The sequence below is a fragment of the Peromyscus californicus genome, unplaced genomic scaffold (genome assembly GCF_007827085.1).
Source record: "Peromyscus californicus insignis strain IS unplaced genomic scaffold, ASM782708v3 Scaffold_7__1_contigs__length_154581171, whole genome shotgun sequence".
NCBI lineage: Eukaryota > Metazoa > Chordata > Mammalia > Rodentia > Cricetidae > Peromyscus > Peromyscus californicus.
In genome coordinates this window covers 153,938,208-153,957,410 of record NW_026294595.1, presented here as the reverse complement: position 1 = coordinate 153,957,410, position 19,203 = coordinate 153,938,208, and the positions used below count along the sequence as shown (strand labels likewise).

General features: G+C 50.6%; 2 protein-coding genes across 8 annotated transcripts in view; one reads left to right on the top strand and one right to left on the bottom strand.

Annotated features, from left to right (window-relative positions):
• The first annotated feature begins 119 nt into the window (after positions 1–119).
• Positions 120–8,225, top strand: Arfrp1 (ADP ribosylation factor related protein 1). 7 transcript variants are annotated; one of them, XM_052723303.1, is made up of 8 exons: positions 120–241; positions 704–810; positions 1,104–1,191; positions 1,414–1,496; positions 5,243–5,324; positions 5,609–5,738; positions 6,983–7,083; positions 7,157–8,225. In XM_052723303.1, the coding sequence occupies exons 2-7, from the start codon at positions 718–720 to the stop codon at positions 7,056–7,058; spliced, it is 552 nt and encodes a 183-aa protein (XP_052579263.1). In that variant the 5' UTR covers positions 120–241; positions 704–717; the 3' UTR covers positions 7,059–7,083; positions 7,157–8,225. The 7 variants fall into 7 exon arrangements, 6 of the variants coding, with proteins under 6 accessions (XP_052579263.1, XP_052579264.1, XP_052579267.1 ...); XM_052723301.1 differs by having other exon boundaries at positions 123–241; positions 5,668–5,738; XM_052723302.1 differs by having other exon boundaries at positions 136–241; positions 712–810; positions 5,668–5,738.
• Positions 8,226–10,503: 2,278 nt separating this feature from the next.
• Rtel1 (regulator of telomere elongation helicase 1) overlaps positions 10,504–19,203 on the bottom strand; it is a 32,666-nt gene continuing 23,966 nt past the window's right edge. The window contains 21 exon segments of the mRNA XM_052723292.1: positions 10,504–10,823; positions 10,933–11,033; positions 11,113–11,244; positions 11,363–11,524; positions 11,622–11,846; positions 12,009–12,086; positions 12,652–12,792; positions 12,984–13,179; positions 14,239–14,334; positions 14,889–15,031; positions 15,117–15,267; positions 15,373–15,496; positions 15,693–15,808; positions 15,888–16,034; positions 16,368–16,445; positions 16,880–16,957; positions 17,100–17,120; positions 17,122–17,186; positions 17,382–17,422; positions 17,513–17,626; positions 17,783–17,915. Of these exon segments, the coding sequence (XP_052579252.1) occupies positions 10,743–10,823; positions 10,933–11,033; positions 11,113–11,244; positions 11,363–11,524; positions 11,622–11,846; positions 12,009–12,086; positions 12,652–12,792; positions 12,984–13,179; positions 14,239–14,334; positions 14,889–15,031; positions 15,117–15,267; positions 15,373–15,496; positions 15,693–15,808; positions 15,888–16,034; positions 16,368–16,445; positions 16,880–16,957; positions 17,100–17,120; positions 17,122–17,186; positions 17,382–17,422; positions 17,513–17,626; positions 17,783–17,915 (2,423 nt within the window). The 3' untranslated portion in view covers positions 10,504–10,742.

Genomic DNA, 19,203 nt, shown 5'->3' with positions numbered 1-19,203 from the left:
GCCAGCAAAGCCCTCGCGCTAACCTTCCTTCCTCCACCGGCACTTCCGCCGAGAGCTGATGCTGCCGGAAGTGCCTGCGCTCCGGAGCGTCCAGGATGGGGCGCGCGGGGGCCGCCGGGATGCGGCTCCGCCCGTACTCGGACTGTCGGTCCCGTCAGGCACCGCGCGGGGTCATCCCGAGGTCGGTGGGGTTTGCAACGCGGCGTCGGCGGTTTAGTCTCCTAGGTCTGAGCAGGTGCAGGTGGGTCTCAGCTAGGCTGAGGGGCCGGGTTCCAGAATCCTGGGGTAGGGGGACGGAAGCGGCTCCGGCAGCTGGTTCCCAGGCTCCGTGGGCCCGGCAGCGGCGGGGATCCGAAGCCAGCCCACGGCGGAAGCGCTGCCTCTCTGGTAGCTCCCTAGACGGTCGCTGGCCTAGAACCTGTGCTGGGTTGAGGGTCTGGAAAGAGGAGCCCTAGAAAGGAGGACCAGGGTAGGCCGCCACGGGTTTTTCACGACTGATGATGTATTCAGAAAGATGACCTGAAGTGGGAGTGACCCAGGCTTATCAGGTGGTCAGCGGTGGAGGCAGAGTCAAGAATCTTACAGAAGAGGGGGGCAAGGAGTCACGAGCCACGAGGCTCCACATTTTAAAACTAGCAGGATAGACGGTTGATGAAGTGGGCAGGAGGTCGATGCCCCCGGTACACACCTTGACATTTCTCAGGGTTCCAGGGCAGGATGTACACGCTGCTTTCGGGGCTGTACAAGTACATGTTCCAGAAGGATGAATACTGCATCCTGATCCTGGGCCTGGACAATGCTGGGAAGACAGTAGGTGCCTGTTCTCTCACCAATTCCCATTTCCTGCCTTATGTTTTCTTATTTGGAAATCTAATCCCCACCCAAGACTACAGGTTAGTTGCCACCAGCCTGCAAAGAGCATTCTACAGGCAGAGGTTTGTGTGCATGTGTATGTGGGTGTGAAGGCCCGAAGTTGCCCAAAGCGTGTGGGGGTGTGGATACCCGAAGTTGCCCAAAGCGTGTGGGGGTGTGGGAGTGTTTAGGAAGGACATAAGAAAACTGCTTTAGCTGCTGCTGCTCACCACCTCTCTTTCTTTCCTCAGACCTTCTTGGAACAATCAAAAACACGGTTTAACAAGAACTACAAGGGGATGAGTCTATCCAAAATCACTACTACCGTGGGTCTAAACAGTAAGGAGGCACCTTAGGCATATGAGCTTAGGGGGGGTCCCTAAGAGATGGATGCTGCAAGCTCCACAGCCCAGCTGGCCAGTGGCCAGATCCCTGTCTCTCCATTCTCTGTTCAAGCCTGCTGGGATTGGTACCAGAATGGTTTGCCTCACTCCAGAAAGAGCTGGGACTTTGCATGTAAAGAGTAAGGTCAGGAGCTAGCTCATTCTGTCCTCTCCCCAGTTGGCACTGTGGACGTGGGGAAGGCTCGTCTCATGTTCTGGGACTTAGGTGGGCAAGAAGAGCTACAGTCTTTGTGGGACAAGGTAAGACACACTATCTGCTCCATGCAGTATTTTTCTAGATGGCCTCTTAGCCTCTTCCATGAGAGCTTCTGTTGTCCACATTTACCCTGGAGATTCTCTCTCTATTTATTGGGGGCAAGGGGGGGGGCATGTCACAGCATGCATGTAGAGGTCAGAGGACAACTTTTCAGAGTCTATTTTCTCACCTTTACATGGGCTCCAGACATGAAACTCAGATTCTCAGGCTTGCATAGCAAGCATCTTTACCTGCTGAACGATCTCATTGGCCCTGTCTAAAGGTTTTCTCTTCAATCCTATCCCAGGTTCCCAGGTTGCTTTCTGTCTCACTCTGGCAAAACCCAGGCCTAGAATCACCACAAAAGTGGCACCAGAGAAATTCCCACGGGGGATACCCAACATTACCCTGATGAGGCCAGTTTCATTCCCAAAGAAAGAAGCATTGTTCACCAGGGTAGTAGCCAGAGCACTGACTGGGGAACTCAAAGAGGACTGTAACCTATCCTCTTACAGGCAGACAGAAATGGCAGAGATCATATATAGGGAACGCACAAAGCCTTTGTTTCCTGGTGAGTCTGTCTACCTCATTCTAGCTTGTTATGGTTCTTCCAGATGGCCTCTTCCCCATCTGCGAAGGATGTTCTCAGACACAGATAGCACCTGCTTCTTCTTTGGGCATTGGTTTTAGACAGTTCTGAGACTTTTCTCTATATGCATTCCTACACTGGAGTCTCCTCCACCCAGCCTATGTCAGGTATTAGGTCCCGCACTGAGCAGAACAAGCCAGCCCTAACTTTTCTTGAGCCGTCTCCTGCTCTGAGGGTTCGCATGGTCATTTGGTGCAGCCAGTGCTGTGGTACAGGTGCCTTAGCTACTGTGCTGCTTCCCAGCAGCCAAATATTACAACTGAGGGCCAATTTTGTTCCCATTTCTCTTTCCTGGGCTTCCCTAAGATGTTTCTTCCTGTTATAATTTAGCAAGAGGGTGGCATCTATCCTATATCCAGAAGGTCTCTGATGGCCACCAGGTTGGACAGAGGACAGGCCTAATCATGGGGCACTGATGTACATTGGCATCCCCAAGAGTGCCATCTTCTGAGTCACCAGTCACAGTGCTCTTTGGGATGGACAACCAGAGTGAATATCTGAGCACTGCTTGGATATGTACTCTACATTGGGGAGTAGCCTCTTCTAAGAGGAGGGTAGACAGCAGCCTTGTTAACTGGTTGCAGAGTTGTAGTCATCTTGGCAGTGATGTCACTTCCTGGAGGCTGGCTAAGTCATCCTGTCTCCTGCCAATCGGGGACAGTTATCTTTGAGCAAAAGGAGCCCAATGTGCCCACTAGGTAGCCATGTTTGGTGACTCGGTGCTTCTGCTGAGTTTGTTGCTTTGGAGGGCAGGACCCATTCTCCCTTACCCCCCAACCCATATAGTACTCAGAGTTGTGAAGATGTGTAGCAGAGTTGCTTCTAGATTACTAGGAGGGTCAGAAAGAGAGGGGTCTCTTGTCTTGCCTTGGTTCATGGATACTGTGTCCTGTCCCAAACCTAGCACCTCAGAAATGTCTCTCATTGTGAGAGTTGGTATCTGGACCTGGTTCCTACTATAATGGTACCACATGGGCACTATGGCCCATTGCTGTCCTGTTATGGCCACAGGTGGTTTGTTGTGACTTGAGTCTCCCCTGCTGACATCGCTTGACATAAGACTGTGGCCTGGTATCTTGTGCCCAGGGAGTCTATGTTATTGCTAAGGAGACATGCTTGTATTCAGGTTCCTTCTCATTTCTTTAAGAGATGATACCTCATAGGGCTTAGCCATGCTGCCCTATCAAGTGAAATGCCTAGTAGGGGCTCCATTGGCCTTGGTGAATGGAAGCTATACTGATAAGTTTGTGGTCTGCCATTCTGGCCACTGCTCTTCTCAGTCTAGCACGGTACCACTGATTGTAGCTAGAGTTTTTCTGCCTGGCCCACAGTCAGGACAAATCTCTCTCACCCGCCAGTCCCAAGCCGCTCAAACCCGATCAAGTAAACACAGACACTTATATTGGTTTCAAACTGTATGGCCGTGGCAGGCTTCTTGCTAACTGTTCTTACAGCTTAAATTAATCCATTTCTATTAATCTATACCTTGCCACGTGGCTTGTGGCTTACCGGTACTTTACATCTTCCTTGTCCTGATGGCGGCTGGCACTGTCTCTCTCACCCAGCTTCTTGTTCTCTCAATTTTCCTCTCTTAGTCCCGCCTATACTTCCTGCCTGGCCACTGCCAATCAGTGATTTATTCATTGACCAATCAGCAACACATTTGACATACAGACCATCCCACAGCAACTGATGGGCAAGTTGCTCTGGACAGTGGGTGCTCTGGTGAACCTTGAGATAGATAGAAACCAAGTTGCGATGTCTGCTGCTTACATCTGCCTTAGGCTTGGTACCTACTCTGCTGACCAAGCAGTGTGCTGTTGTCTCCAGATCTGTGCACATGCCAGGCTTAGATCACAACTTCTTATATAAGCAAGACCAGGTGGGCTGCCTCTGGCCTGTCTCAACATGTCCAGCTGAGAGTGTTTCCTTATGCTGGTTGTGCAGGTCTCTTTGCACCTCCCTGCAACACATACTCATAGCCACATGTGTGACTTCTCTATTAAGGTTGGGTATGCCTCTCCCATCTCTCTGGCAGCTGTTGGACCCTATGCCTGGTGGATGTGATGAGTGGCTCTAGCTATCTGATTCCTAAGTCTTGTGCCTAATCACATAAGATGTTCGTAACAACCTTTGGAGCTGCTAGTGCTGCCTGCTGACCCACTGGGCTTGCTACAAACCTTATATCATCCACTATTACCATAAATACCTCTGTGGTAGGACCTGCCAGGATGAGTCTGGCTGCAAAGCCCTGCAGAAGGGACCTGGGACTAGCCTCTAGTATTCTGTGGGGAAGCGCAGGTCGGGAGGGAGTTTTACTGACTAGAGTTAAGTGTTCCTTTCTTACTTGTCACACAACCTCAGTGGTATACATCCTACCCTGTCTGCAGCACATTATTTTACTAGTCAGTGTTGACTTCTCACTGATTCAGGAGAGCCAGCATGGTCCTGATGTGAGGTGGCAGGTGTGTGCTATTTGCCCCATATTGACAGGCATTATTTTTCTGATTGGGATAGGAGCTCATAAAACGTCTCTATTACTGTGTGGATCTTCGTTTCCTATGCTTACCTTGCCCTATCTGTTTTGCCTTAGCAGTGCTGTCCATTCCTCACCCTTGCTGTTGAAAGCCCAGGACTGGCTACATCCAGCCTGCAGAAGCCGAGTTCAGTACTGTCATTTTTGTTCAGGCAGGGTAGCTTCATAGGCATTGCTGACCTCAGCCATGAGCCTCTTTTGGTTTCTCAACCTCTAGACTGTTTCCACCCTTCTCTCAACACCATATAGCCAGGGCACCAGGTGAGCTCTCAGGATCAGCCCCTGAGCAGGAGGAGGTTGATCACCCTGCCAGAGTCAGCAAGCCTTCCTCAAAGGTCCTATGGTATCTTTATCACTAAATCAGTCCCAAAAAGCTTCTTAGCAAGTCTTCCCACTGGGTTGTGCCCATTTCTCCATTTTTGCCCTGGGGTAGCAAAGTTCCCACCACTCACTGCCTCTCTCTTCCTCTTGTGGGCCTCTTCTGGTAGTTGTGACACAGGGTCTTGCTATCTAGCTGGCCCAACTATGAGTACCTCTAGCCCCCAGCTTCCTCCTCTTCCTTCTAGTACTATGCAGAGTGCCATGGCGTCATCTATGTCATTGACTCCACGGATGAGGAGAGACTGTCAGAATCCAAAGAGGCATTTGGTGAGTGTTCCGTGGCCACTCTAGGAAGGAGAGAAGATGGGAAGACCTACATCTAGGGAATTGTTGCGGGGGGGTGGGGGGGTGGGGTGGGGGTGTGAGTACCAGGGGGTGCTGTACCAGTCTAATCTGGATCCTCCTACATGTCTGGAACTTGCCTTGAGAGAGGCTGGGCTTACACCTGGATACCAGGGCTAAGAAAGCCTTGTTCATGTTGCTTGGGCTGTCTAGTATGTGAGGGAAAGGGTGGAAGGGAGCTGCCTATATACACCTTTGGGCCAGGGCAGAGTCTGCAGTCACAAACAGGACACAGGGTGCAAGGCACCACCTCTCCTGCTTTCCTCAGAGAAGGTGGTTTCGAGTGAAGCACTGGACGGTGTCCCCATCCTGGTGTTGGCCAACAAGCAGGATGTGGAGGTGAGCCCCACAAAGCTGCTGTAGGGCCTCTATCTCCGTTGCAAAGAAAGTGGCTTGTAGGCCTCCAGATTCCAGAACCTACTATCTATACCATTCATCCCAATCTCCTCTCTCTGCCCTTCTTGGGATCCCTACCTTGCCAACTTCAGTTCCTCTCTGGGTGTCACCTGGAGCTGCCACCATTAGAAGAGGCATGTTCTTACTAGAGGTTTTTATAGTTAGAGTGCAGATGCCATCTTCTTTCCCAAGGGAGGATACCCCCAGGGGTTCTGGGAGTATGGGGCTTAGAGCAAGACCCAGGTGAAAGCTCTGGGCTCAAAGAAGTGGATGTGGGGAGCCTCAGAGGTGGCTCAGTGATTAAGAGCATGTACTGCCCTTCCAGAAGACTCAAGTTTGACTCCCAGTACCCATGTCAGGTGGCTCACAGCCATCTGGGACTGCAGCGCCAGGGGACTCTGACACCCCTAGCCTTAGTAGATACCTGTACTCATGTGTACATACCCCTGCCCCGACACATACATATATATAATAAAAACAAATCTTTAGTTTTTAAAGTGGGGGTTGAAGGGGTAATACAATGGACATCCTCTGATATGAGGTGCTACTTGTCTTTGGACTTCTGTCCACATAAAGTCCCTACCATCTTACAAAAGGGGCTCTGTACAGAAACAGCTATAGAAGACATGGTAGCAACTAGTATCTGGAGGGCCAAGGAAGTTTTACTTTTCTGAGGCCCTGTGTATCTACCTAGTTACATTTAACATGACCTGTTCTCCACTCGTTTTCCTGAGGACTTCCCCCACTATTCCATCTGTGTCCCAAAACTAGTAATGGAGGTCTCTGGTACTTAACTAAGGAACTCAGAGCATTCCCTTAGATGAAAACAGATATGCCACTGAATAGTACCAAAGCTTCTCAACCCCAGGGCCATGGGCCCTTCCTCACTTGGCTTAGTTCAGTGTTCTGCTGGTAGATGCTGTGAGGGTTGTTCTTGGGTGGTGGGGAATATTCTCGAGAGCTGTAGATTCCCAAAAGCCTTGGGTAAAGCCATCAGCAGTAGACTTCGACCAGGTGCAGTAGCCTTACCACTGGTTTTGTACAGACACTGGCATTCTGGGCAGGCTCACCCCCACTGATTTTTTTGGGGTGAGGGACTATGGCCTTCCTGAAAGCCCAAGTGAAGAAAAAAGCTAGATGGAGCTAGGTGGTAGAAGTGTTCCTCAGAGTCTTACCTCCCCTGTCAGACCTGCCTCTCCATTCCTGACATCAAGACTGCATTCAGTGACTGTACCTGCAAGATTGGCCGGCGAGACTGTCTGACCCAGGCCTGCTCTGCTCTCACAGGGTGAGTTGAGGCCTCACTCTGCAGAGTTCTCAGGGCCAAGGCTAGCCCTGCCTCACACATACTGTCTCCACAGAAAAGGAGTTCGAGAGGGCATCGAATGGATGGTGAAGTGTGTCGTTCGGAATGTTCACCGGCCACCACGGCAGAGGGACATCACATAAGCACTGCCAACTTCAAAGTCTTGGAACTGTTCATCCCCTGGTGTTGGAAGAGTGCTCCCTGCTGGCTCTGTGCCACTGATGCTGGGGTTGAGCTGGCTTTGTTTGTTCATTCTTTTATTTGCTTTATGTTTTCTCTAAGACAAACTTTTCTGTGTCTGGAAAAGTGTAGGTATCCAGAGACAAACGTGGGGCATGCAGGCCATCCAGCTCTTTATGCCCTACCCCTTATTCCGCCCTGTCCCAGATCTGGGACCCTCTCAAACTAGTGAGGAGGGGGAGGGGTAAGACCACCCCTAGGCTTGCCTGTTAGCCCATTCTAAAGTGGAACTTGAGGGCATCCTACTTGAAATGGGGGTCTATCTGTGCCAGCTGCTTGTCCAGCTTGCCCATGGAGGTGGGAAAGGTCAGGACTAATCTCGCTTGGAGAAAGACGTAGCCCACATCCCAGAGGCCAGCATGGTCCCTAGTTGTTTTGAGTTGGGTGTGTGTGAGACGGGATTTCTCTGTAACCCATGTTAACCTTCGCCTCCTTCCCTGTACCTGTGGGAATTATAGGTGTGGGGCATTACAATCAGCTTTCCACTAGGTTTTGACCTAATCTCAGGACAGGGTTCAGTAGACCTGCCTGGGAAGTCTGACTTCTCTTACTAACCTATTCTCACTCTGCTTTTATCTCCAAAGGAGAAAGCTGATATAGAAATGCTTGGAGGTCAAATCTTGCTGAATATACATTTCAGTACACCCACACTCAGGTTATGTGGTATCCTGAGGTCACAGCTTTCACCAGGTTATTAGGTGTTGCTGTAGCTACTGCAGGTGTGCTGGGTCCCTACAGGGTCCAGGTCAGTGAAATGCTGGGTTTGCATCTCTAGATGGGTGTGAGGTGTGGGTTCCTGGGGGCCATGCCCACTAGACCCACTGGGTTAAATTCTTTCTCATGTGGCCAGGATAAGGTTGTAAAATAAAGACAGCCTAAGTGGTTCCTGTCCAACTATCCCTTCAAGCAGCCAAATGCTGGTTCCACACTGGTGCAGTGATGACAGCCAGAAGCTGCTATCCTGGAGTGCCTGCTAAGCAGGAGCTCCCAGGGAAGTTTGGAGCTGTGGCAAAGCCACAGATTCAAGACCTAGCAGCTCCTTGTCCGAGATCAGGTCATCCTCCTCAAGGGGGCCTGGGAAGGGTGACTGAGAAGTTATGAATCAGGAGGAGGGCAGTGGGTGCTCTGATTTAAGGAGAGGTCCCAACCCATAGGTGTCCTATGAGCTGGGTTGAGTCCTTCCTAGGGGATCCTCTAGGAATTAAATAATAGGTTGCTCCTAAGATGGGCAAACCAAGCAGAAGTCTAGCATGGTACACCAGATATCTCAGGTGTCTTTCTGGCCACCTTTCCTCAATTCTGTCAACACTGTGCAAGACTAGGGGCTTCATGGGTTGACCTTTGGGATACCTTATGGTAGACATGGAACAGATGGGCCTTCCTATGGATGGTGGTCCTCCTTGAGCTTGCTGGATTGTGATCAGAGCCACTACTTGAGAACAGTTGTTTTTCTGAAATGAATAGCTTTTTAAAAAGTAAACCTAGGAAGTGTTAAGGTTGGCGTGACATTGGTTGGCAGTGTAGAATAAAGTTCTGTGTACAGTGAAGACTTAGCCAGTCACAAGGAAAATGGTGCATTAGCACCTCTCCATATAGAGCAGCCTAGCCTTATAAAACAACTGAAGCAATTGTGGCAACAGTACTTGATCCTGAACATCACTCAAGTTGGAGAGCTGTTGGAGCTGCAGCTCTAAGGCCACCAGGGCCTCCTGTTGTGGCTGGGGTAGTGAGCTCTGTTTTCCTGGGTTTTACCAGGGCCTGCTATAGCTACCACAGCCCTTTAAAGGAAATGTCATAGAAAGTCAAAAAGTCCCTACAAAGAAGTCAGGGTAGGCCACATGGGTCACTAAATTCAGAGAGCTAAGGAGAAATTCCTAAACATTAAACAAGGCATGAAAGTAGGTAATAGGAAAAGTAGGAACAGAATGCCCATGGAAACAAGGGACAGGGCAGCTAATCAGAGAGGAGCTTCAGGCTAGACAGCCTAATGAAAATCCTGAGCCGGGCGGTGGTGGTACATGCCTTTAATCCCAGCACTCAGGAAGTAGAGGCAGACGGACCTCTGAGTTCAAGGCCGGCCTGCTCTACAGAGCAAGATCCAGGACAGACACCAAAACTACACAGAGAAACCCTATCTCGGAAAAAGAAAAAAAAAAAAAAAACCTCCCCCTGAGCTCTATTGTTGGAAAAGGTAAGGAGGGCCAATATAGGTGGGACTGAGATCTGACATTTCCTGCAAGGAGCCTCTCAAAAACTTAAGTCTGGGTAGCCTGTTTTTCATTATCAAAAAGCAGCATCACCTTGGGCTAACAGATATATACAGGAGTTCCCTTTCCAGGGCTCTGACCCTGTCCACGAACTTCTGGCTTACCCGGTCCTGGTTCCAAGAGGAGGAAATGGGCAAAGTTGAAAGCCAAATCTAGGCCAGGGCATAGCAGTTATGGTGAGGGTGACATTGTTCTGAACTTGAGTAGCTAGCTGAGGTGCCTGTAGGGCATAGGCTCCACTGAGTATTCCTGCTTTTAGGTGCCTAATGAAGTGGGTGGGAGAGGACAGGGACTACCTGGAGTCTACCTTCCTCCTGAAGCTTAAGTCCTAAGCTTCTGTACTCTCACTCGATGCCAGGCATCCACCAGGAGCAATCGTGCCAGTGCCTGATGGTGCTGTAAGAGCTAAGAACTCCCATGCTCAAGCTCATAGGGAAAGTGTGCATATACACACTGGACTATTTCATACAGATGAGACCTGGAACCACCCAGAAGGGCTTTGGGGCATGGCTGGTGGAAGAAGAAATCTATGAGAAGGATGAAGGAATGGGTCCCTATTGGTTTGGAAGCTAACTAGACATGGAGAACACTGCAGGTCTGTAAGAAGGGCTCTTCTCAGACCTTTGTCCTTCCATATATATATTATGGATTTTTTTATAGTGTTTCTCTGTGCAGCCCTGGAAAAGGCTGGCCTCAAACTCAAAAGACAGCTTCCTAAGTGCTGGGATTAAAGGTGTATACCAGCACCGTTTTGTTTGTTTTTGAGGCAGAATCTCTAGCTTTGGCTGTCCTGAAACTAGGAGAAACTCATCTGCTTCTATAGGGATTAAAGGTTTGTACCACTATACCTAGCACCTCCATGACACTCAAATTGTCCAAGCCCAGGACATAGACACCATCTTGACAATTGGTTTTATTGAAAAGCCCGTCCCTTTAGTAATACAGGCACAGTGCCAATATAGGCACCCAAAAAAAGCTCTGGCAAGGAGGCATCTAGCAAACCCACTCCATGCCCTGAAGTTTCAGGATTTCTCACAGGTAGGTTCAGATGCCACTAGATAGTCAAGTATGAGACTTGTAGTGGGTCAGCCAATGTCTAGCCACATCAGGGCTCCCAAGGTTCTCCATTTGTGTTCACTGGGGCTTCGGCCAGAAGACCTGTGCAAGGCTTTGCTTCCTATTAACAGCACCACAATCTGGACACGTTCTAGAGGCCTGTGGAGATACCTGCTAGGCACTGCAGCCTGGCTAAGCGCACACCCTATGCCCCTTAGCCCACCACCTGGGGAGATGCCTGATGGGTTGGAGAAGGTCAGACCCCAACCTTGAGTTGCAGTTGCCAACAGGCCCGACAACGGTAGAAATCACAGGAGGAGCACTGGAAAAGCACAGTGTCTTCAGCTGCACAGGCCGGGCACACAAATGCTGCTGCAGGAAGTCTAAGTGAGCACACAGTTCCAGTGGCCGGCCATAACCAACAGTCCCTGTAGCCCCTATTGCTTACTCCACTCAGGCTTCATATGCTTCATGGGCTCTGGGGTGCAATCATCAGACCTTACACTCTGGTCTGGCCTCTGTCTGAGGAAGGATGAGATCTTACTCTGGGTCTTCTCAGGTTTGCTGGACATTGAGGGACCTACAGATAGCAATGAGTATAAGAAGCTTATGTGTTTCTCTCCTGTTAACTCCTAGGTGCCGTGAGAGGCTCAGGGTGACAGGACAAGGGTGGAGGGAGTCCTCAAGTGGGCCCTCACCTGGTTTTGTGTCCTCATGGGCAAGTTCAGAAGGCACAGTCACGCTTTCTTCCTTGGGACCTGGCAGCTCCAAGCCCTTGCTTGTGGTAGGAAGGCCTGTCAGATCTGCACAGGTCTGTAGGAAGTGAGGCTTGTGGTGGGGACGCACAAACATGCCAAACCCTGTAGGGAACTTTTGCTCAGGCTCTGCACTTTTCATATACAGCCCTCACACCGCCTTTTCCCCAGAACCTATGCTCTACATCCAAGGACTACATACTCTGTAGCAGGGACAAGTGTTCAGGTTTTGCAGTGGTCAGAGCTGCTACCACAGCCAGCACCTTGCCCAGGTCATCATCCTGTTTATATGCCCTCAGAGCTGCCATAAGCTGGCTGCAGCCTGTAGATCCCAGAGCCTTTCGGACGTCAGACAGGTAGGTACTCACGGCAGGCTGGCCAGGTTTCTCTACTGTACACCCCACTTTTGGACAATTGTTGGGGTCTCCTGATGAGAGAGATATTACTAGGGTTCTAATGGCTGGGGAGTCCCTCCCCAATCCACTTCCTTCCAGAAGAGTCTAGACAAATGTGTTTAAGAGTCCAAGCAGTCCAACACGACTCTTCAAGGATTTTTAAGTCCCACCTGGGGTTGTTAGGAGCCAAGTACCTTTAGGGAGCAGATGGGCAGACAGGTGAGGCCTCCCCTGGTTCAGGTGCTCTCCAGGGTCCAGCTGTCTACCTACACCTTCAAACAAGATCAGTTTAGGCTCTGACTCTCTCCTTCCTGGAGAAACATGCTCCTGAGACTAGACCTCATAATCCTCAGACAAGAAGGGGACCATGACATCGGACACACAGCAGAGACCCACCGAACTGGCTTGGAGGGCCCAGACAACGGGTCCAGCTCAGGAGCATAAGTACAGACACTAGGAACCTTAATGAGAACCAAGCCCAAAAGGTGAATTCTCCCAATTGAATAAAGTCCCTCTGCTACACCTGCCCTGCATCAAGCAGTGGAACAGGTACTGCCTCTGTGAAGGGGCCAGCTCAGCTACTCAGAAGTACGACAGGTGCCCAGCTGCCAAGACTCTAGCATAAATTCTCTAAGGGCAAGTCTCTTGGATGCCTAGACAAGGAAACAAGAGTTCACCCAACAAATAGTGCTACCCTTGGGCAATAGAATCAGGGAGAATCATGCTTGGCTAATCTAGCCAGTCAAGCAAAAGCCTAGAAATGCCTACTATGCCCATCTCAGGTGTAAACTGCCCTTCAAATCTGAGATTGAGGGTCTAGCCTGGGGCCTTGCTCACTGGTGGAGTCCGCAGCTGACTGTGCTTGTTCTCGGAAGGGAAGGTCGTGCCCTGGCTGGTAGCCACAGCCTTGGCCGGTTAGCTGGAAGCAGATGTCTTCAAACTGCTGCTTGTGGTGGGGTCGTACAAACTGGTAGAAGTCTGTGGGAAGTAGATGTCTGAGTCTATAGGCTCTATACACTGTGATTGATGGGCTAGGGGCTCTGTGGACCATGGCCTACCCACCAGGCCCTTTCTCTAGGAAACAGAGACACCCTGGACCCTAGTAGCCCTCTTAAACAGCCCCACCCCACCACTGTGGTGTTATCCCTTTAGCAGAAATTTGAAGGTACCTTTAAATAGGATGTGCTTCTTGGGGTCTTCAGCAAAGAGGCAGGTGAGAGAAGCTACTAGGGCTTCAAAGTCATCAGAACCCTTATAGTGCTGCAGGGCCTGGGTAAAGGTGTTGAAGTTGGCTTGACTCAATGCTTGCTTCACAGCTACCATGAACAGCTTGGCTCTGTCTTGTGTGCCAGCCATCGGTTCCTTCTGCAAGACATAATCACAAACTCTATGAGAGTCAGCCCTTCCCTTCTACCTTGGAGGCAGTACAGAGTCTAGGGTCAGGGGACAATGACTTGCCATTCAAGCTACTGCCTATGAACCATCTACCGGGACAAAAAGCAGAGAGGGCTGCTGGAGAAGGAAGGTCCAGTTCTGGTGTGTGGTGAAGCTTAGGCCTGTCTGAAACCACACCAAAGGCAGAAATCTATAGGGAACCTATGTGGCTTACTGCCCCACAGCAGATGTAGCTGTGGAAACACTTCTCAACAGGTTCAGCCCTAGTTCTATACATCTCAGGCCTATATAGAACTATGTAAACCAAGGCAGCTCCCACTCCTACCATTTCCACTCATCAGTAGGCTCAGGCCCCCCACAGCTAGTCTACTTCCTGTTGCATCAGCCCTCCTGGGCACTGTCTGATTCTTCTCACTAGCAGGATAAGGACAAAAGCCACCACTTGAGGCTTTCCAGCAGACAAGGGGTTAATGGCTCAGGCTGTAACTCAAGTTTTCCTCTGAGACTAGGGACACACTGCATCTCTTCATACAGATAATTCAGTGTCCATACTCAGTAAAAGCCAGTACCAAGCCATTCTGCTCATTATGGTGGAGGAAACCAAAACCGTTATAAACCCCAAATCAGATGGGCCTAAGAATCAGGCCAGATTCCAGCAGAAAAAGAAAGATCTCTTCAGCAGGGCTGGAAAAGAAGAGTCTCTTGAGCAGGGTGAGCATGGTGGCACACACCTGTAATCCCAGCACTTGGGAGGTAGAGGCAGGAGGAACAGGAGTTAAAAGTCATTCTCGGTTACATAGTAAGTTCAAGGCCAGCCTTTTTGTGACCCTATCACAAAACTAAAAAACATGGGGGAAGGGGGGACTGTCCTCTTAGAGAAAGAATGGCAAATTAGAGCCGCTAGTTATCAACATCATAGCTATTCAAGCCTAACCACACCCCTGCTTGGTTAGGGGCAATGGGCACCAGAGGCAAGATTGCCAAGTTTGCCCACAAGCAGCTAGCTGGCTGCAGGGCTGGTTGACATACCGGATGGCTGACCAGCCTGACCTTCCTCCTTCCTCCTCTCTGTTCAACAGACAGCCTCTTCTCACACCGTAGAGCCAGGGTGGAGGAGCCAAGTGCCTGAGGGAAATACAGCTGTGGTCCCAACCCAAACCCAGAGTTCCCAAAGTACCTGTGATATTCTTTTGGGGCCGGTGGTCCTAAACAGAGGGCTGAAGGGGGAGGGTATCATGCCCTAATCCTGGTGGCAATGCTGAGATTCTGTCCCTTTTATGTCATACCACTTGCCCTTGTTTGCAGGTAGCAGGGAGAGAGCCACAGGAAGGACAGGTTGTGTAACTGACTGTCAGAGCAGGAATGGAGGGAAGGAGCTCCAAGTCAGACCTAGGAACTTACAGGGTTTGGGGCAAAGTTGAGGAAAAGGAACTCGAGATTCCATTCACACAACACAGGCTGGAAAAAAGGGCAGCTTTGGGCATAACTGGGGGCAGGATGTGCTAAATTTTGAGTAGACTGTGCCAGACTGACCCACCAAAGACCTGGTGGTGACATCATAGGAACCAGGGTCTGGGGATGAGGCACAGTACAATGGAGGTGCTGAGATCTCTCACTCGCCCACCTGTGTGCTGGAAAGGGTCCATGTTCAGGCCAGACACCCTCACCCTGCCTCATACCTGCTCTTTCTCAGATGCCCCACCCTTCTGCTCGTTGTACTCTAAGGCGGCTAGCAGCCCCACAGGCCTCTGCTGCGCAGAAATTGGCTGCTGCTCATACTCGACACACAGGCTGCTTTCAGAGTCTCCAGAAGCTGATAATCCTAAAGAAATGTGTTGACAGGAAAGTTTACCAGGAAGCAAGGAAACTGTCTCTGTCACGTGTAGTTTGTACCCAGCCCCACACACCTATGGGCCTCTTCCTCAGGCTGGGCACATGTACATCCAAGCTCATGGCTTTCCGGGTGGAGAGGAGAGGGCTGGACAATGTAGCCTCCTTGACAGAAACTTCTCTCTCACTTACACTTGAGGTCACAGCCTGGGGAACTGGCAAAGGCATCTGTAGAATTATAAAGTGAGGAGGCTTGTATCCACTGCTCCTCAGAGAAGGGACTCCAGCCTCTCTATGTGACACAGGCAAGTCAACTGGACATTTGGAGCTCACAGTTTTCTGAGCAATACGGAAGAACTGGGCTACATCTCGGACGACATGGCCAAAGTTGTCATACACCTTGAGGTAGGGGCGCACCCAGGAGGGCAGCTGGGCTCTGGCATCAGCATAGGCGAACCTGGAGGGTGAACGTGTGGCTATCAGCTCAAGGGCCATCCCTGCCCTACAGTCACTACACCCAAGTCTCAAAGTGAAGGACTACAGTATCTATTGGCAGAGCAAGAAAGGTTGCTACGGGCCTCATACAGGGGGGAAGAGGGTTCAGGGCCTAGAAAGTAGAAAGAAATGCAGATTGCCACAGAGCCCTCCTGTACCTGTGGTCACATAGGAAGATGGCTCCATAGTCATGGCGGTGTCGGATAACCCTCCCAATAGCCTGGTTCACAGCCCTGGATGCCTGTTGCTGGTACCACTCCTGCCCAGAGAGGCACTAAAGAGGAAAGAATTTTGGCTATTGGGATCCTTGGTCCCTAAAGTTCCCTGCTCACCCAGCCATGTGGTAACCTCACCTGACCTCCAGCCCCACTCCGGCTTCTCAACTCATCCAAGAACTGCATCTTGAGGACAACACGGGGATCCATTCGTGGGGGATATGGGAGGCCCGTGACAATCACACCACGGCCGTTCATGTCTGAGAAGTCCAGTCCTTCACTGGCCTAGAACATAGAAAACAGGCACTCCTCTGCCCTGTTGGTCTCTACCCTGGCTTGGGGTCTGCCCATGCCCTAACCCTTCCAGCCATCTATCCCAGGTATTGCAGGGACAAGACGAAGTTCCATTCTCAGATCAGGTTCACAGCTGAGCCCATGTTAATTCTGCCACACTCAGAACCAACCTCCTGCCTAACTTTGGCCTTGGCTACTAGTGCCCAATAGGGCCCCTAGCATGGCTCCTTACTAATTTACTGTATGACCCAAGGCAGGAGCCTTGTTTCAGTCTATGCAAGGAAAACAGGTAAGAATAAAGAGGATGACCTGCAGAGACCTCACCTTTCCCCGGCACACTGCTAAGAAGGTGGCCCCACTAGACCCAGGGGAAGCAACTCGCTGGTAGTAGGCATCAATGACCTAGATGAAAAGGATGGTCAGCCAGGTTGAGCTTCCTGTCCCTCTCAAGTGACACCCAAATCTTATTTTCTAAGATGAAGGATGGTCTCAGCTGGGTGGGACATCAGGGTTCAGAAAGCATTTTCATGATCCCATTTCCAGTAGAGGCACACCCAACATCCAGAGCCTGCCCAGTGTTTCCAGAAAACACAGGGAACCCCACAGCCAGGGTAGCTGCTGGGTCCCAAGGACTCAGGCAGGAGGATGAGGGGCCATTATCTACATGCCAGACCATGTCAGAGGCCTTCTAAAAGGTGATACACTTGGAAGTAAGCACACAGCCCAGAACAGGCAGTCTAGAGCTAGCCAGGGTCCCCGGTCAGAGACAGTGGTCAGCCGGAGGCTCTGAGGGGTGGTAGAAACAAGCACCACCTGACTCCTAGTTTGTCACAGACCTCTGAGAAGCTGCCTTTGTTCCTGGGTTCCACAAACAGAGGCTTCAGCACCTCCACCTTCCTGGCCAAGTCTTTTGCCTGTGGGAGAAAGCCAGGATGTGAGTGGACAGGTAAGGTCTATAGCTACAGCCCTGTTTCATGGCTCTTTCCAACTACCTTGCCCAGACTTTCAGTCATATTGGGAGTTCCATCTCTCAGGAGCGTATGTAGGGGAACGCACCCGCCAGAACTCCAGGCTTTTTCTCCATGACAGGGTAGGAAGGGAAGAAGACCAGAAGCCCCTGGGGTACCACACGAGCGATGTTGCCTGGAAATGTCATAGCAGTGGTCCAGGCAAGGCTTAGAAGACTGCTGAGGGCCCTGTTGGTTCTCAGGAATGGAAATGGGGAAGTACCAAATCCCTAACCCCCGTGGGATGGAACAGGGTAGAGGGTCTAGAACCAGACCAGTTATGAACAAGGGATTCCTAAGGAAGGAAGGAATTGTGTGGAGTAGTACTTACCCAGAGCCTTCCCCAAGGAAGATAAGCACTCCTTAGAAAACCTGTACAATTAGAGGCTGCTGCTATGAGAGAGGCCTAGATCTCAGCAATCCACAACACTGCAGAAAAGCCCAAAAACTAGGACCCCTTACCTTTTGTCATAGGCAGAGCTCAGCTGGACACCATCAGGTCCTCTGGGGACAACCCCCACCCAGAGCTGATTCCTGCCAATGATGTGTGGGTTCTCCAGACAGACTGGAAATGGGCTGGGAATGGCCAGAGGAAATAGATAACAAATAGACCTGAGATCTGAGACCCTTCTGGACACTGGCCCACAGGAAGCCCTGGAGGAGAGGCCAGCATCCCCACCCCCATCCACCATGTTCCTAGTTTTCTGACTTCCAGCCAGAGGTGTCTCATACATCTGCATCTCCAGAGCGAAGGAGGACAGCGGAGCCAGTGTGCCACTGGTGAGGATAAGGGTTCGGACTCCTTGGCAGACCAGTTCACGCATGCTGTGGCTGGGACTGAAGCACCAGTAGCTCAGCACCTTCCCTGCAGGAGAACTGGGTATGAAGACAGGACCGGGGTCCACCATCTTCATCTACTGTGTTGAGAGAGCAAACCACCTGCAGTCACATAGGCCCAGGTACACATACCAGGACAAAAGGCAAGGTCTGAGCTGGGACCTAAGCCCAACCTGTAATCGAGCCCCTCTCAGAGGTCCAGAGAGCAAGAAAGAGGTTGACTCAGGATACTGGCAGATACAAAGACATCTGGCCTCAACCTTTAACTTCTGTAGAAACCATGACATGTGGCACTGGACTTGGAGTTACTCTGCCAAAAGCACACAGGAAGGAAAAAGCATCCAAACTCCTGACATTTAAGGCATAACTGCTAAAAAGGGTATCAAAGTCCCAGACTCTGGTCACATCGGCAGCAGGCAAGGTCACTGATTCAGAAGCACAGTTCCAAGCAATGCCTCACTGACTAGAACCACACACTGCTCATTCCCAGTGATCTCTGGAAACTCCAAAAATTAAAACACCACAACTTAAAAGTCACTGAAGGCAAAGTCAGGTGCCATCAGAGACAATTTCCATTCTAAGTTGGAACCTGCCCTGCTTGAGCTTGAAGCTGTCAACAACCTCAATAAACTCATTTCATATAAATACCCTCTAGGGAAGACTACTTTTGAGAACTCTTCAGTACCTGAGCACTCACCAACCTCACAAGGCATCACTATCATGAAGGACACTTTTTGCTTGGAAGAGGGTATTTTGTACAGTGGGGAGGCAGAACCACACCACAGCTCCTGCTGAACACACCGCACCTCTAACCCTTTCCTCCCTCTAGGCCAGAATGACTTAAATGACAGCATCCACACAAGCTCCATTGGACTGCTTTTGCTAGCTGCAACCTGTAAGTTACAAAGCAGCCTCAGGATGTAGTAGCATGCACTTGGGAGGGTGAGGCTGGCAGATCTCTGGGAGTTCAAGGCCAGCCTGGTCTACACAGTGAGTTCCAAGACAGCTAGAGCTACATAGTGAGACCCTATCTTGGGGAAAAACTAAACAAAACAAAGCAGCCCCCAAAAAAAGTGGTCTACAAAAATGGAAAGATAGGAACAGAAGCTCACAGGCAAGGCATTGCTGGACAATGTGAGAGATGTGGGAGCTGGTGCTATAGCCTTGCTGAGGAGCAAACTTGACATATAGGCTGAGTGTTGTCTGAGTCAGTGGTTGCCACAAGGCACATCTGTGAAGCCAGACTCATTGCCAGTTGCCAGGGCTAACTATCGTGTAAGGTAGGTGGGGCAGAATGCAGACAAGATCCCAGTGCT